The following is an 18,351-nucleotide window of genomic DNA, read 5'->3' on the forward strand; positions in this document are numbered from 1 at the left end:
TGAGTGTATTTCCTGGAAATAAGCCCAACAGTACAGTATGTTGCAGATGCATGTAGAGTGAACATGAAGTCATACGTGTCTGGAATATATTAGATTTTACAAAGCACATTGTTCTCATCATTATGATTCCCATCATCCTAATCAGATTATTATAATTAATATAATTGCCTGTGCACTGTTTGTTATCTTTGTATATTGGCATAAATAGGAAATGAGACGCACATGTGGGAGGCCAGTGCTAGAGGTGAAGATTTACCTGGGTACAATTTAAACAAACATCTAAAACCACGAGGAGTCGAACCACAATGACAGCCCCGCCTCCAAAGCATGGATGTCTCTGTGTGGTTAAATAACACGGAGGGATAATTAACTGTGCCTGCACCGTTTTGTCTTTCCCTTTGGATTTTTTTGTTAGTTTTGTTTGTTTCATTTCGGAGGTTTATGACTATCATTACACATACAAAATTTTTGATTTTATTCACATCTATTATTTAAAGGCCCCATCACTTTTGTTTACTTTTGAACAGTTTTGTATTTATTTAGTTTGCCTAAATTGTTAAAGTTGTTTACTTAGTTTTTCACTTAAATATTTAAAATCAGATTCATTTTCATGATTAAATTGAGTTTAAGTAAGTTAAATTTTTGAAAAAAGAAGACAAAAAGCTAAAGTTTGCTACTTTGTTATTTATTAAAGTCTGAAGGTGGATGCTTCTGGAAACTGGCCAATCATAATAGAGGAGGGGGAAGGCCTTAAAGAGACAGGCACAGGCTTACATTATCACACGTATCAAGGGATCAATTCTAGATTAAAAATCATTTCGTAAATTCAAAAGATGATGGCGCAAAAATCAATATATAACACTGCCATATTATTGGATTGTATTGATACTGGTGAGCATCTACACGGTAACTGACAGTTTTAAGGTTAACAATAAAGAATAGTTTTAGTGCTAAAAATATAAAACCAAATTTAAAAAAATGATTACAATAGAAATAAAAGAAGAAGGCAGTGATTTGCAAATCTTATTAACTGACAAAATGTACAATTTGAAGAAAAATATATGATGCCAGAAACACACTTCAGAGAAGTTGGGGCAGACCCATGTTTAACACTGTGTAGTATCACCTCTTCTTTTAACAGCAGTAAAGCTGCTGCAGCAGTCCTGAGTCTTCTTTGTCATGGTTTTTGTCTCATGATGCTCCAAATGTTTTCAACAGGTAAATGGCCTGAAATGCATGAAGCCCAGTTCACCACCTGGACTCTTACAAAAGCTACAAAAGCCATGCTTTTGTAATAGATACAGTATGTAGTTTGACATGGTCTCCCTTGAAAAAGATTTAATTTGGATGGGACCATATGTTCCTCTAAAACGTGTATATACCATTCAATTCCATGAGCACTAATGCCCCCCCATGCATTCAGCGACACAGGTTTTTTAAGTGTGTGCCAATGACAAGCCGGATGGTCAACATCCAGTTTGTCTGGCCACAGGGTAGTTTTTTTGCTTTGCATTAATCCATTTTAAATGAGCGTTGGCTCAGAGAAGATGGATTGTATTCACATATTGCATAATAGAGTTTTATTTTGTTTGCCTACAAAGCGGGGTTTTCAGCATGCACAAGCATGTTCCCGTGCAGTCCTCCAAAAACGCAACATCGTGTAGCTAGAATGGGCATAGGTCGAATGCTGATTGGTTGAGAAGTGGGTTGGAACGGGGAAGAGAGCGACAGTTTACCAGGAAAGGGAGAAGTGTGAAGCAACATTAAAGATTTAAAAAAAAAAAAAAAGCATATCACAGGCTCCACCACGCCCAAGATGGGCTTTTATTTTCATTTTCCCAACTTTAAAAGGCTTCATACTAATGTGGAACATTGGTGGTGTTCCCCTTAAAACTCAGATTGCATTATTGCAGCATTCATTAGTAAGTGCAAAACTTGGCTCATGGCAAGATTTTAGCATTGTACTATTTGGTAATTACATGACTGTTGGTAATGGTTTGTTTTGTCTTTGATTCATCACTTGAAAATTGCTGTTGTACCTCTATTGCTTAAATGTGTCAGGCAGCCTAATGACTCTTTTAGTGGCTTTCATCACTTAATAGCAGCACATTTCCGCTGTTATTTAACTGACACAGCTTTTCATTGCATGTCTTTGTGGCTTCCATGAGACAATAATTGAAAAATTGTGTTGCCAACTCCAGGTAGAGCAAAGAAAGCTGGCTCATAGGAAGCATGTAACATTGTAAGCAGTCCAAGGAAACAAAAGCATCCGGTGTGTGTCCCATCATGCCAACTCTTTTTTTTGAGGCATAGGTTTATTCAGCTTAAAGGTTCCCAGCTAGCTACAAAGGTAGATGGGATGGGGGAAAGTGCCTGTCCACCTTTAAAGACTGTGTTAGAGGGCACTTATCGAACTTACAGTGATCTTTGGTCCCACCGGGTTGGCGCAGTAGGCGGTGGGGTCCTAAACAAATCTGATTTCAGTCTCTGCTTGATATCGTCTGTGCTCTTTCCCCTCTCCTGTGTTAATCCCAATAAAACACACAAAGAAATGGCTAAGAATGAGAATGAATCCAGACTGTGGTATGCCCTCGGTTCATTTAGTTTTGCTAAGCTTTCCAAGCTCGAGGCTTTGGCTATTACATGTCACCATCTGTCTCCTTATGCACATAAGTCTGTGCGTTTTGTATTACATCCTGCCTCACAGTGAACTAAAGCAAATTTAACTTGGAAGAAGACGCAGGATGAAATGTGGTGAGTTTATTTTGTGCCATTTGGTTTTGATTGCACTGGCATGCAGCAAGCAGCCAAACACACCACAGCAGATTAAAAACACCCCTTTGCTTTGAAATAAAGTCTCGTACGTTTTTGTCATGACTGTTTTTTTTCTGTTAAACGATTTTCCATTTGGCTGTTTCAAACACGCAAAAAGTCCCTCAGAAGGGGGCAGATGTTAACCAAACCCTGTCCCTAATCCTAGATGAGTCACTGATGACATCGTGGATATTAAGATATTTAGTGCCTTTAATGGCTTTATTGGAAAAAAAGTCCTGCCTGCCAATGATTACTCTGTATTTGGCGTAGCTTTGATTAGCTAATCTTTGAACAGTAACCTCTAATATCCCAGTGGCTGTTAGATTGATGTGTGAAGTGTTGCTGTTCTATTTTGGTGGAAAAAACATGTGACGCTTAGTGGACCTCTAGATATTTATTTGTTATTGTGAAGAAAGCTATTTGAACCAAGGGGAGGGCCAATACCCAGCAGAGACAAATGCAGTAACTTCCTCCAATCCTCTTGTGGACCATGAACCTGCATCTATTTATGTAATTTTCTTGCCTAATTCTTCTTCTTCCTCCTCCTCCTTCTCCTCCTCAGGCGGCCTATAAGCCCTGGCTGTGTGCTCAGTATTTCCCCACCACCCAGCAGTCCTGCCAGAAGAAGGTGCCGTGCCACCAGTACTGCCTGGAGGTCCAGCAGAGCTGTCCGTTCATCCTGCCCGATAACGACGACCTGATCCACGGTGGCAGCCCCAGCTTCATCTGCACAGGTTAATACCCACTTCCTGCCTAGTGCCACTTCGTGTATCCTGGAGATGAGTGCAGATTGTGTGTTTGCATGCGTGGGTGTTCATGGGGCCTTGTATCCTCTTCACAGAAAAACCTTCTAATTTAATTTATGCTAGTGAATAGCTGGTGAGTAGCATTTTGCAAAAGGACAGACAGTAATAAATCATCCAGTGTGTGTTTCTCTGTATTGACTGAATGGTGTCTCACCAGGAAAACAGTGAAGTGGTTCTAAAGGCTTTCTGATGACATCTAGTGGTGTTTTTGAGCACTGCAGTCCTCATGCAAGGACGTTTTAACAACACATTTAGTCCTTCTCTCAGTATCTGCTGCAGATTTGTTTTATTCTGTAATAAAGGTCAGCTTCACGGGTTACCTGGATGAGACTGACAACATAAAACATTTCAACACCTAAAGGCTTAGAGGTTTGTGCATGCTTATAATGGATGGAAGTCATGATTTTATTTTTAGTCACCTCAAATTTTGATTTTCAACTTTCGCTGTGTGATGATTCTATGAAAGTATACTGGGGTTAAACAGCTGAAAACAATTCCTGCAGTGCTAAATGAGACTGTTGGGTCAACTACAACCAGATTCCAAAGTAGTTGGAATGCTGCGTGAAACTAATTAAAAACAGAAAGCCGTTATTTGCTTTTAAAGCCTGTATTGAACTGAAAATTATACAAAACACATCTTATCAAATTATAGCAAAAAGTTTTCAAAACATTGTGACAGAGGCATGTTTCCCTTTTGACAGCACATTTTAATTAAGTGTCGTCAAAATTTAGGCATTGAAATTATTTTAGTTTTAGTTGACTAAATATCATTAGATGGTAAATGGTAAATGGCCTGTATTTATATAGCGCTTTACTAGTCCCTAAGGACCCCAAAGCGCTTTACATATCCAGTCATCCACCCATTCACACACTGGTGATGGCAAGCTACAGTGTAGCCACAGCCACCCTGGGGCGCACTGACAGAGGCGAGGCTGCCGAACACTGGCGCCACCGGGCCCTCTGACCACCACCAGTAGGCAACGGGTGAAGTGTCTTGCCCAAGGACACAACGACAGAGACTGTCCAAGCCGGGGCTCGAACCGGCAACCTTCCGATTACAAGGCGAACTCCCAACTCTTGAGCCACGATCGATAGACTACATCCAAAGTTGATGAAGCTGAGTAAAATAGAAAGTCTGAAAGTTAAAGTGTTAAAGCGTCTGCTCTTCTCTTCCTCCCAAGCGCTGACATTTGTCTCGTTTTCTACCTGCTCCTGGGGGGAGATCAGATGTGCGTATTTGACCTGCACAAGAGTATCCAGAGTATTTTAATCTTGCTTTTATTAGTTGATGAAGGTGTCGATGCATTTCATCGTGTGTTAGTTTTTATTCAATTATCGTCTTGTTTCTGTTATAAAAAAAAAGGTTACTGAGGAAAACTGTGATGTGAATTATTTTTGGTTTTTACAAAGCTTTTCCTGCCCTTTTGGTGTCCCTTTCCAACAATTTTTAAAAAATACCATTTGGGCATTAGCACTCTCACCTCTGAGCAGGAACGTTTGACGTCCTGTTTGACCGTGTTCCCTCCTGTGAGTCTCCGTGGATTTCCAAAGTTCAAAGACATGCATGTTAGGTTAATGTGAGTGAATTAAAGAATTCCTGATGGTTATAATAAGTTAGTTTGCCATAAATTTAAAAATATGCCATCAAAAATATTAATGGCTGCTGTAAGCAAACTGTGAGCCACAGTGAAATACTTTGTGAAGAGAAAGGGGCAGGTGCATGCAGGTGTTCTAGAATCAACAGGAAGTTAGTCATGCTAGTTTAGCGCCTGATTTGTGTCGGTAACAGTCAGCAGTTTCAGCAACACGGCTGTCTGCGGCGCTCAGCTTTTGGAGCCAATTAAGTGACTTCCAATCCTCTTTGCCTGCCCTTCCATGTTTTGCTTTAAAAAACTGCTTTAACATCTCAGCTAAATGTAAACACCCAGCGGTGATACTCACATTTTTAGTGTGGCTTGCACTATTCAAACATATCATTATCCTAGAACTCCTTCGTAGCTACAATCTAGATATTATTAAATTTCTAAGCCATCTTCAGTGTTGAACTAATCCAGCGCTACACTATATTGCCAAAAGTACTCACTTGTCTGCCATCAAACGCATATGAACTTGAGTGACATCCCAGTTTAATATGATGTCACCCAGCTTCAACTATTCTGGGAAGGTTTTCTATAAAGTTTAGGAGTGTTTATAAGAATTTTTGACCATTTTCCCAGAAGCATATTTGTGAGGTCAGATACTGATGTTGACCTGGCTCAGTTTCCACTCTGTTTCATTCCAAATGTGTCCTGTCGGGTTGAGGTCAGGATTCTGTGCAGGCCAGTCAAGTTCTTCTACACGAAACTGACTCATTCATGTCTTTGTGGACCTTGCTCTGTCTACGGGTGTGCAGTCATATCCTATCACGGTACCACGCTAGAATTTACTGAGCTCCTGAGAGCGACCCATTCATTTATGTATGTTTGTAGAAGCAGTCTGCATGGCTAGGTGCTTGATTTTATACATCTATGGCCATGGAAGGGATCGGAACACCTGATTTAAATGATTTGGATGGGTGAGTGAATCGGCAATTTAGTGTAGTCGTCCATAAACTTATTGGTGCATTGCAACCAGGAGCTGCTAAAATCAAATTGGCAGTGCTCTTTGCAACAACAAATAGGGCTCACATTATGGCATAAATCTATGTGAATCCACCATAATCCAGTCTGCATCTTTCAATGCACCATGGGAGCAGATCCAAAAAGATAATCCCCCAGTTCAAAGTGACAAAAAGCTACTTGTGGTACACTTTAAATATTTTACCTACACTACCAGCATGGCAACAAAAGCAGCATGACCTCTTACATTAGTGGAATATCGACGTAGGAAGGGTCGATACCTCAGGTTGGAAGGGTTGCAGGTGGAAATGAGTCGTACCAATGTAAGATTCAACAGCAAACTCAAACCTTTTGTTCTTTCTTTCTTTTTTTTTATAAACATGCTGGCAAGTTAAGACTTCCAGAACCATCAACTGATGCAGCAATGCGCTCCCTCTGTGCCGTGGTGAGCTCTAATTGGAGTTCATTTGAGGGTCACCGTGTCTGGTTGTGATTAGAGCCACACGCTGAGGTCTAGTGCGTTTGATCCGTTTACCGAGGCAGCAGATGAGCAACAAGGTGGCTGGTGTTAGACAGATCATTGTCATTTGTGCTCCATGTGAGCTGTTTATTGCACGGTTATTTTTTTCAACTTTTTAAAATTATTATTATTAAGCAACTTCACAGAAAGCCACCATAGAGATGTATCAGATTTAGCTAAAAAGGCTAAATGGAAAACAGTCTCTCTTTACTCTTTTTGTCTCTTTGTATTAGATAATTACTGTTAGCGTTTGACACATACTGATAACATTACCTACAGCCCCTAAAAATAACCAAAACATGCTGAGGACTCTCTTTGCATCCTTGAGCAATCAATAAAAATTTCAGTTCATGTCCTTCTCAGCTAAAAAACCTTTTTTCGCATCTTGTTGTTACGTTGGTTTTTCTTCATGGATCCAGTATTGATGGGTGAAGCTGAACTGTCTGATATCACTGGCTGCAGTTGGAAAATCGCAGATATTAATGGATTAGTGAGGTATGCTGACCCTAATGCACAAATTTGACCCCCTTTTACATTGGCTGGTTCATTATAACTTGGGCTGAGCACATTACTTTTATTGCAGGAGCCCTACAATAAGCCGCAAATGCGTAAATATGTTTTGCACAGTTGGAATAACAGCAAACAAAATTGTTCATTTTGTCAGCTCATTTATCACCAAGAAAAATCAATCAGCGTAATTCATTTGTCTTTGATTTGGAAAGAAACGAACTCCTTCACCAGGCTACAAGACGGCGTGAGACCGGTTAGCTTAAATGTTTAAAAGTCACATTAATGATGTTAAAATGTGTTAGTGTCACATCTTGAAGCAATTATGGTGTCACGACTTTAGTTTCTTGTGTTTCAAAGTTTGCAAAGCACTGAATGCACTTTTACATTTAATGGCATATTTATGTATTTATGAGCCATTTCTTATTTTTGGTTTGGTTCCTTCTGGCCTTCCATATGAGCGTGTGAACAGCTGATTGTGAAGCAAAACAGTGGAATACAGAACACAGTTGGTATATCTGCTGTGAGAACACCAAACTACCAGTGACCCCCTGTTATAAATACAAGTGCACAGCAGGGGAACCTCAGCTTTTTCATCCAGTGTCTTCTCTTTCTCAGGTCTCTTGGGAAACCATCCATCAGACAGTGAGGCGGAGTGCTGCGACGTCCGATGGGACTCCAAAATGGACAACCCTTCAGGGGGCACGCTAAAAAGAACTGCTTCTTCCTGCCAGCCCGTGGGGGCTTCGGTCACTTCCGCCGCCACCCCGAGACTGTGCAGCGGGCGACTGAAGATCTGCCTACTGGCCCTTGTCCTCCTACACACTGTCATTATCATTTCAGCCTCCCATAATTCTTCGTTGGTGGGCGTGGCTGCCATTTTCTCGCCAGAGGAAAGTGCTTCTAATGAGGAGTGAACCTTGGGGTTTAATCAGGGCTGGAGCTTGCGTAGAGCGATTGTTGACAGGGAGGAAGACGAAGGCTTGTCATGGCTGCCAGGGACACAGCTGGTGAGATGTGCTGGAAATGCCTCCACAAGCCTGCTGCCGATGAACCGCCAACCACAGGAAGTGGGAAGGTTTTAATTGGAGCGGAGGGTGCTGGAATTGGACATCAACCGGAGAGAGATGTTTGAGAACCACCACCCCTAAAAGAACTGACCTCTTGCCACTTGAAACCTGCTCATTGTTTCTATTCCATCCAAATGTTTTCTAGCATATTGTCCCCCCCCCCCCCCCCCCCCTCCTCTCCCTGCTCTCCACCCTCCTCCGTCTGTTTTCGATGTGTGTGTACGGATAGCATGTCAGAGGAAAAAATGGACATCGATGAGGTGTGCACTCTCATTCGTTACTTTTAGATTTTTGCTGCACTTTCTTTCAGGTGCCAGAATGTTTTTGACATATCAGCTGTTTCCCACTTCTTGCTCTCCATCACCTTAGACGGATCTTCTTTACTACCTTGTATGTGATGTTGCTCGAGGGCCGGCTGGGACCAGCTCCATCTATCACTTGTGGATCTTGTTTCCCAGAAAACAAAATGTATGTGATTCTGTATTCTGATATTCAGCTTGTGTTTCTGTCAGACCGGACCTTTCCTCAACCCCTTATGACAGTACATGCCTACATATTTTAGGACCTTAAGTGCTCTGAGACTGGCTCACTTTCTCCTCTAGCTTGTTGGGTTGTTAAGCAAGTTAGGAGAGGTGGAGTGGTTACAAAAAAAAAGAAAAGGTGGTGACAACTCAGCTCACAATTGCATGGTGTTGCAGGAACAGTAAGCTCAGATTAGTCACCGTGTAGCGCTCCTGGGCGGGGGGAAATGGTGTTTTCTGGTTTCTAAAGTGTTCAGTTTACCTCATACAGTGGTGTTGGTGTTGCAGACAGGCAGCACGGCGAGTACTTAGACTTGCAGGGACAACCCAGGGACACTAGAGGACAGTTGCATGAAGCCAAAACACCAGGGGCCTCATTTATCAGCCAAGCGTAAGCTATCAAATTATCAGTTACACTTGTCAAGACCTTAGTGCTAACCTTAATGAGGGACTACATAACAACATGACTGCACTTAAGCTTAGCCTATGGACATTATAAACTGTGACATCACCACAGCCCTGTATCCATTTACTGATGCTCAAGGCACGCCAGACTCACTGTAATATTCTCCTGAGCGGCAGATGTTGCCTCTCAGGGAAAAATAAAGAAATCATATCAGTGCTGGTGGGATTAAAAGAAATCCAAACTGGAATCAAAAGGATTGCAGACTTTGTTTTATAGAAAGTCTCGCCGTTTCCAGCTGTAGTAGTCTCCGTCTTTGTAATCTCGGAATCACAGCACTATTCCACTGATATATCATGGAAGCGACCCGCTCGTACAGCAGGTTACAAAAATCAAGAAGTACACGACAATCTGAAACACCAAAGTGTAGCGCACGCCGGCAGTTTTGATGTCACTTTTACTGCACACAGTTGTTTGTGAGGCCAACAGCAGGCTCTATTCTAATAGGCATCAAGCTTTTCTCCAGGATGTTTGGGTTACTTGTCATTAATTATGACCCCAAAAAAGTTCAGTTTTATCTTAGTACCTCCTAAAAAGTCATTTAAAAAATAGAAACAGAAATTTCACTGTCAGAATTGTTATGTAGCATTATTTCTGCCATTGCACTTACAGTTACAATTATGACGGGTAGCTACAGTAATATTATACGTGCATTGTGGACACAACTACTACGGTGGTCCCGAGTGGTCAAATGCAAATCAACTTTTGAGAGAACACCAGGAAATAGAGAGACACTGCAGAGGAACACAAAATACAACTAAAGTACAAAAATAACACTTTAAAAAAGAGATACACTTCAAAGATGTTGAGGGTTCATCAGTGTTGTGAGGAAGAAAAAGATGCAGATGAAGCGTTTTAATAGTGAGTCATATAATGCTGTAGCTACATTTTTGCTGTTTAATGTTAGCTTGTCACTTCCGCCACTGTTCCGTGAAGTTATCGTCTCTTTTTTCTATTTACATTGTTTTTTTAATTTAACTTCATTGGTTTTTGTGAGATTTTGCAGCTGCTGTGTTCTTTTTTTGAGAGAACATGAAAAAAATTCAAATGATAAGTTTTTAAAATTTATTAAATAGTTGAAGGTTCAAGTTACACATGGCGCCATAGGCATCCCTCTTTCCTGTATTTGGTCTGGTGTCCGGCTCATGCTTCATCTCTGCTCCAATCACAGGTCTTCTTCCTGTAAAGGAAAACTCCTTCCTATCTCCCTGTTGCTATGCAGTCTAGTAACTTTCCACGGCAGCCTCTCAATGACTTCACATGCATGTGGGTCCTGCGCCACACCCTACACAAAGCACAAATGTGTAATTTAAAGATAAAAAGTAAATTCCTGACACATAATTTTTCTGTTATGCTGTTTTCTTAAGTTGCAGGGCCACCGTACAATACCAACGTTTACTTGTGAAATATTGGTGTAAACAGTTCATGGTTATTGCGACACCCATTGTGGGAAAAAAGATGACCGTTTTTATAACAAGTCTAAGCTAAAATCAAGGAGAATGGCACTGATGTTACTAGCTAGCTGGAAAACAGAAAATTAAAATGACAAGCAAAGTGTACAAAAGTTCAACAGTGCCAAATGCCCCTAAATGTTCACAAAAATCTTCAGTCAATTGGTTCTAAAATCTTTTTTCTCCACATTCACATGCTCCTCGGATGGTCCGAGTAATTTAGATCTGACATCATTCTTCAGACTTCAATGTGCAAGAAAGATGTTGAAAAAATGGAAGCGCTGAAAGCATTTAAACACATTGCATTATTGATCATTGTCAGTATTAACCAACAACAATATGGCGAGTGAGCAAATGTCTCCTTTCTGATTTTCAAGTTAGTTGTCTATTAAATTACTACAGAAAACACTAACGTGCCTACAACTCTGTGCTGCAGGCCCCATTCCATGCATCCCACAGAACGTCATTTTTAGTTCTGATAAATGAGGCCCCGAGATCTTTGAGTGCCTCTGCTGCATAAATCTAATGAGGCAAAAGTGCAATATAGGAGGGAAAAAACAAACAGCTGGGGTTAGTGTCCTACTTTGTGACATCTTCACTACTGATGGCTCAGCTTGTCAGTATCACAGAGTTGGTGCATGTGACTAGCCAGCCACCCAATCTATCAAACCGTTGACTCTTACATCACCCTTAGACAAGCTGATCAACCGCTATCTTTCACAGACTAGCAAAGGGCTGTGTTACTGTCAGCGTGTGAGGAGTGTGAGGAGTTTTCAAGGGCTGATCCGTGTGATTTTCTTTCTTTTTTCCTTTTTTTTTTTTTTTGCATGGCTGCTGCTAGTAAAGTGCACATTTACATGAGGATGGATCATGCAGGGATTAAGATTAGTTTGAACTCGCCTATTAGGCAGCAGAAATAGGGATTTGAACCACCCGTGAGCAAATACTGACAAAAAACGTATACTAAGTACACCAAATCTAAATGAAGACATTCTTGTTTTGCTGATGGTGAACTTTGTTTCCAGATTGGCTTTTTCCTCATTTACAGCCTCACATTATTTACCACCCATCGATTTGCTCTTCGCTCACATGTCAGAGCGAAACGATAAAGTCCAAAAGTAAGTCAGGTTTTTAAGATGTCCATAGTTTTTCCCCTACGTCTACCACCGCCACAACCATTCCACATTGGCTCTATTTTTTATTTTTATTTTTTGAGATTTGTTTTGATTTCCTTGACAAACTCTGTTGACAAGAACTTACATTCCCTTGAAGACAGCAGTGGATGTAATAGACCCACACTTTGTGCTCCCTCCTTCCTTCAATCTCTAGCTGTTCATGATATGAGTCCTGTGGATCTATGCAGATGAACCCCACCCCGAATCAACATACCACTTTCCAGCACCGCCCCCACGCCAATCCATCCACCGGCACCCTGTCCTTTATGTTGTAAATATGTCCTGAGGATGTGGAATCCCAAATATCTTCCCTAACCTCTCCCTACTTCCCCCACTGTTGGAATCTCACTGTGTTTTCTGTTTGGCTCCTTGGTTTTTGTCTGTTTTTTGAGACCTTTGCTGCATTTTTCTGTTGTCTAAAGCTGTGGTGTGAGTTGAGGAGATGAAAGAGGTCTTAAAGGAAAATATACAAAAAATGAAGCTTGGATTGAGAAAGGGTTCAAATATAGAGGAAAAAAATCTGATAAAGTTGTCATATTGTCATACTAGAGATGCTTTAGTTTGCTAATTTACTTTCTTTTTTTTCTACAAAAGACTTGGATGAAATTATTTATAAAATGCGTCCCACGAGTCATGACCTTTTTTGGACGTAAAACAAATACATTTATTAACATTTTGTTCAAAAGAAAATAAATATAAATTATGTTAAACATTACTGCTGTTTGTGCTTTTTTCCCCAGTGTCTGTATCATTGATTATTGAAGAGCTGCAAAGCATTTAGTAATGAGAGGAACCAAGAGGAGTGGGTTAAGCAAAAACTGGAGTATGGGAGATGTTTGGTAGGACAGTGAAGCAATGCTTTGTACAAACTTTATACGGTGGGGATGAAGTGCTGCATCCGACGAGGGAGGCAGCTTGCCTATCAGTGGAGCAGAGGACACTGAGGTAGTTAAAAAAAAACACTATTTGATGCCCAAAGCCCTCTACATTGATGGATTTGTCCTGAGTCCCTCAAGGTTCTGGATGTTGTGTGGTGGTCCCAGCTGACGTACCTCTGCAACATCAAACCAAGGTTGGGTACAGTGGCTCTGGAATGTAAATTGGGGCCGTGGTTCCCCCTTTTAACGTCCACTAGGCCTCTAACAAACTAGAAGTTGTTACCTAATAGATTCTTTATTGATCCCAAGAGGGAAATTATAGAGTCACAATACTACCTTTATTACCAATAAGTAAACAACAGAGGTAAAGTAAAGTGCCACAGGCTCAGAGTGAGGACTGTGAGACAGTGCAAAGAGTTTACAGAGTTTCCGTTAGTGTGGCATGGTGATTAGCACTGTTGCCTCATAGGTCCTGAGTTCAATTCCACCACCTGGCTGGGCCCTTCTGCGTGGAGTTTGGATTCTTTCCAGGTACTCTGGTTTCCGCCCACTAACTGCACAGTCTAAAGACATGACTGGCAACCTGACCAGGTTGTTCCCTGACTATCGCCCTATCATAGCTGGGATAGGCTCTAGTGTTCTTTATGGCACCAAGGTTGGATCAGTCCGAGAGAGAAGGAGCTCTGTTGCCTCAGTAGTGTGGACTGGAGCAGGGTTAGATGGCTTGTGATGGAGAGCAGTTTGTTCAGTTTGACTTCCTGCCTCTTGATGACTCCAACGCCTCCAAATTCTGGCCAATGATGGTTCCAGCCTTGTGAATCAGTTAGTTGATCCTGCAGGCATCTCTGGCACTGATGCTGCCTCTCCCAGTAGACGACAGCAACTTGGATGCACTCGCTATCGCAGACTGTTAGAAAATCTCCAACTTCTTGCTGCATGCATTAAAGGATCTGAACTTTCTCAAAAAGCTCATGACTGTTGGTCCTCCAGTCCAGGCTGTCATTCAGGTGATCCTGTAGCTGTCCACTGTTTCCACCTCCTCACCCTCGATTTTAATGGGCCTTATAGTTTATAGGTTTTCTGTTGAATATTTTCATTTTGATATGTCAAAAATAAATAACACATCTGCTAGTTGTGAAGTTCAGAAGAGGGACTGGATGGTGACTGACAACAAGGGAAATCGCACTCCTCATTTTAGCTGGGCAAGTACTGGAGAGGAGATCTGCCCTTTAATCTCAGATTCAGGAGAAACCATGCAAGATGTTTTTCCCCTTGGTAAGGGAACACTGGACCAGCTTATCATCCTCTTGAAGATACCAAAGGTACCCATGCCCTCTGGGTATGGGTGTAACGGCTACATTTAGCCACATATTGCAACATCACTGATATCAGCGCTCGCTGGATAGGCCAAGTATAAATTGTTGATAACGGGACTCTGCCCATTATGGTGTAGCACTTACGTGGAGTTATATACAGTACCAGTGGATAATTACCAAGGTAATGAGTAATTTGGGCTAGTATCAGAAGATTAAGAACGACTCTTATGGTGTGTTCACACCAAACGCAATAGACGCGACCAGAGCGTCAGGTTTACATGTACAGTCAATGGAGAAGCACGATGATGCGCAATTGAGGGTCCCGCGAAAATTCAGAAGCAGATTTGCGTCACGAAAACGCGTCAAAGTAGCGCGTCTGGCGCGTTTATTTATTTATTTTAGGACAGTGCATGTTAATGAACATAAATGTAAAATAAATTACATGAATGTAAACATGCCAGATTATAGCCAAGGGCTAATTTCCATCCGTTGTCCGTAAAACATTAAAAAAAATAGACATAATAATTCATAAAAAAAAATTCATAATTCATTTATAATAAAAACTCCATCACCAAACTCACACCATTCTATTCCCAAATAAAACATTAAAACTATACAACTTATACATGATCACACACTTGATTTGTCCATAACCAGTTTTTAACCTGTGCCTTAAACAAGTTGTCGAGCATTCTCTAATGGATTGAGGACGACTATTCCACAGATGGCCACCCTGGACAGAAAGGACGTTCTGCCCAAATGCTGTCCGTCTGTGGGGTATAAACAAGTCTCCTCGGGTTGTAGCTCGAGTGGTCCTGTCTGAGCTTTCTTTATGCCTAATGAACTGCTTTAGTGGTGGTGGAGCAAGGGAGTGTAAGATTTTATATATTAAACACACTCTTTTAAGTTTCACTAAGTTATTGAAGTTCAGTAATTTATGTTTTTTTAGTATTTAGTATTTATTTATTTTATTGTCATTGTCAAGAACAATGAAATTGCGTTTGGGGCTTCCATACTGTCACGGTCTGGAGGGCAGACCGTGGGGGATGTAGGAGAAAGGACCCAAAACGCAGACTTAATGGAATGAACAGTGGGTTTATTTACAGTGAGGTAATTGTACACCACACATTAAATCTCCAAAAGTGCTCCCTCGACTCCCGTGACGTGTCTTCTCCCAAGTGCTGGTATCCCGTGCTCTCTGCCCCTGTGCCTTCACACACCCCGTGTGTCTTGCAGTCCTGTGTTCCGCTGTCCTCCTGGGGAAAAACACAGACACAGCCGTTATGGCACCAACTCCGGCAGGCATACACTTTAACAACACTAGAAACACTGACATGGAGTCTAACTCAACGATCCTGCGCCGGAGGAAGCTCCATCGCTCTGTTAAGTAGCTCCCCCGACGATCCTGATCAGAAGCAGGTGTGTGGTAAGCTAGGCGTGACCAGCAGCTGGCAGGGCCACACCCATCAGGCCTGCGGGTGGCTGTCCTTCATCCTCCAGCCTCACACACACACACACACACACACACCAGCATGGAACACAAGAGCACAGTGCAGCAAACATACATCCAATACACTAATAACAATAAAGGTCCACACTGTTCACGAACCCCGAGTCCCCGGCACCGGGTCCGTGACAGTACCCCCCCTCAAAACAAAACCACAGAACAACCAACCCAGGGCGGGTGGCGGGGGGTCCAGGACGGAGGGCCCCAAAACCACTCCGCTAAACAGCCACCGACCTGTAGGACGGCAAAACAAGCGGGACCCGCTGCGGGTTAGGCAGTGGCGGCAAAAAAGTTCAGGTGGCCTACCTCTAACCCCTTGATGGAAACGCAGGAGCTCCGGCGGGCGGCCATGGGTCCGGCAGCCGCGGTGGAACGGTTCTGGTGGCCTGCCACGGGTCCGGTGGCGGCGGCGTTGCTCCTCCGGCGGCCTGCCACGGGTCCGGTGGCGGCGGCGTTGTAGCTCCCGCCTCAGCACAACCCATGATTCTCGATGTACCGGCCGGGCTGCAGGACGTGGCGGCCGGGCTGCAGGACGTGGCGGCCCCTCCGGCACGCCGACCTCCAGCTCTGGCTCAGCGGATCCCTCCGGACCTCCGAGCTCCTCCGGTGGCAGCGCGGGCTCACCAGGCTCGCTGAGCTCCTCTGCTGGCAACGCCGGTCCCTCCGGCTCGTTGAGGTCCGCCAGCAGCGGTGCGGGCTTCTCAGTGGGTGGCTCGCTGAGCTGCTCCAGCTCACAGTGCTCCTCCGGCATTAGCTCGCTGGGCTCCCCCGGCTCACTGTGCTCCTCCGGCTCGCCGAGCTCCTCCGGCTCGCTGAGCTCTACAGCTGGCGACGCGGGCTCCCCTCGCTCGCTGAGCTCCTTCGGCATGCTGAGCTCCTCCAGCATAAGCTCGCTGAGCTCCTCCGGCTCACAGTGCTCCTCCGGCATTAGCTCGCTGAGCTCCTCCGGCACGCTGAGCTCCTGCTCGGGCATGCTGAGCTCCTGCTCGGGCATGCTGAGCTCCTCCCGCTCGCTGAGCCCCTGCTCGGGCATGCTGAGCTCCCGCTCGCCGAGCCGCTGCTCCCGCTCTCCGGGCTCCGGCTCGCAGGGCTGCACGGCTGGCTGTGCGGGCACCTCCCGCTCCCTGAGCCCCTGCTCCGCTTCGCTGAGCAGCTCCTCCCGCTCTCTGGGCTCCTGCTCCGGCTCGCAGGGCTCAACAGCTGGCCGTGCGGGCACCTCTGGCTGCGCTTCAGCCACAGATGGATGATCCGGAGGCGAAGATGGTGATGCGGTGTCCGCAGGTGGGGATGGTGAAGGTAGAGCCGGTGAAGAAGATGGCCGAGGGGTGACTGCATGCGGATGGGATGATGACGGCGCTACAACCGCAGATGGTGAAGCCGCCAGTGGCGTGGAGACTGCTGAATGAGGCCACGCTAGTTGTACTGTTGGCCGGCTTGCAGCAGCGTCAGCGGTGTCACCATCCACTGAAAACAAAAAAGCAGATGGGGTGAGAAATGAAAAAGTGTCCTTATTACTCACCACAGCCGGTTCTTGAGATGTCCGGGAGGGCGGCTGCGGTGAGGAACGCCGGCGGCGCGAACGCCGTTTCCGGGTAGACGTCGGGGCCGGCGTATCAGGCTGAAGAACCTCAGGCTGGCCGAGTGGGGGGGCAGCCTGGATCGGAGAGTGGAGGTGAAGGGTGTTGAGCAGGAAATCCGCCACAATCGGAAAAAGATTGTCCAACACCCAGGGAAAACAAGTCAGTGTTTCCTGCAACCGCTTCTCCACAGCACAACGTAAACCCTCCGCGTGCGCTTCCAGCCACAGTTCACATAGACGATTTACTTTGTCTGTCACCTCCCTCCTGAACCTCTCCGAAAAGTCCGCTGGGTCCATCTGGCAGGATCGTTCTGTCACGGTCTGGAGGGCAGACCGTGGGGGATGTAGGAGAAAGGACCCAAAACGCAGACTTAATGGAATGAACAGTGGGTTTATTTACAGTGAGGTAATTGTACACCACACATTAAATCTCCAAAAGTGCTCCCTCGACTCCCGTGACGTGTCTTCTCCCAAGTGCTGGTATCCCGTGCTCTCTGCCCCTGTGCCTTCACACACCCCGTGTGTCTTGCAGTCCTGTGTTCCGCTGTCCTCCTGGGGAAAAACACAGACACAGCCGTTATGGCACCAACTCCGGCAGGCATACACTTTAACAACACTAGAAACACTGACATGGAGTCTAACTCAACGATCCTGCGCCGGAGGAAGCTCCATCGCTCTGTTAAGTAGCTCCCCCGACGATCCTGATCAGAAGCAGGTGTGTGGTAAGCTAGGCGTGACCAGCAGCTGGCAGGGCCACACCCATCAGGCCTGCGGGTGGCTGTCCTTCATCCTCCAGCCTCTCTCACACACACACACACACACACACACACACACACACACACACACACACACACACACACACACACACCAGCATGGAACACAAGAGCACAGTGCAGCAAACATACATCCAATACACTAATAACAATAAAGGTCCACACTGTTCACGAACCCCGAGTCCCCGGCACCGGGTCCGTGACACATACAACCCAAAAAAAAGAAGAAAATAATAAATACCCCTTAAAACCCAAGTGTACATATTTAACCCAGTGTGACTCCAATGCAATAAGACAATCCTTAGCAATAATGTTCGTAGAAATTCAGACAAAGACCTGAGAAACATGACAAAATACAACAATGCAACCCATTC

The 18,351-nt window shown here is 44.3% G+C and overlaps 2 protein-coding genes across 2 annotated transcripts in view; one reads left to right on the plus strand and one right to left on the minus strand.

The window, feature by feature from the left end:
- Positions 1 to 8,544, plus strand: part of nalf1a (NALCN channel auxiliary factor 1a) — a 50,211-nt gene extending 41,667 nt beyond the window's left edge. Inside the window, exons 2-3 of the mRNA XM_085399191.1 lie at positions 3,377 to 3,548; positions 7,863 to 8,544. Coding sequence (XP_085255317.1) covers positions 3,377 to 3,548; positions 7,863 to 8,161 — 471 coding nt within the window. The 3' untranslated portion in view covers positions 8,162 to 8,544. The remainder of the gene's footprint in view (positions 1 to 3,376; positions 3,549 to 7,862) is intronic.
- A 7,193-nt stretch (positions 8,545 to 15,737) lies between these two features.
- On the minus strand, positions 15,738 to 17,501 carry LOC146642449 (uncharacterized; the record flags this gene model as incomplete). Its single annotated transcript, XM_085399299.1, has 1 exon — positions 15,738 to 17,501. A coding segment is annotated over exon 1 (1,764 nt), but the record flags the coding sequence as incomplete, so codon positions are not given.
- Between the last annotated feature and the right edge of the window lie 850 nt (positions 17,502 to 18,351).

This window comes from Rhamphochromis longiceps, linkage group LG23, assembly GCF_057381845.1.
Source record: "Rhamphochromis longiceps isolate RC_006_pf linkage group LG23, R_longiceps_female_GT1.1, whole genome shotgun sequence".
Lineage (NCBI taxonomy): Eukaryota > Metazoa > Chordata > Actinopteri > Cichliformes > Cichlidae > Rhamphochromis > Rhamphochromis longiceps.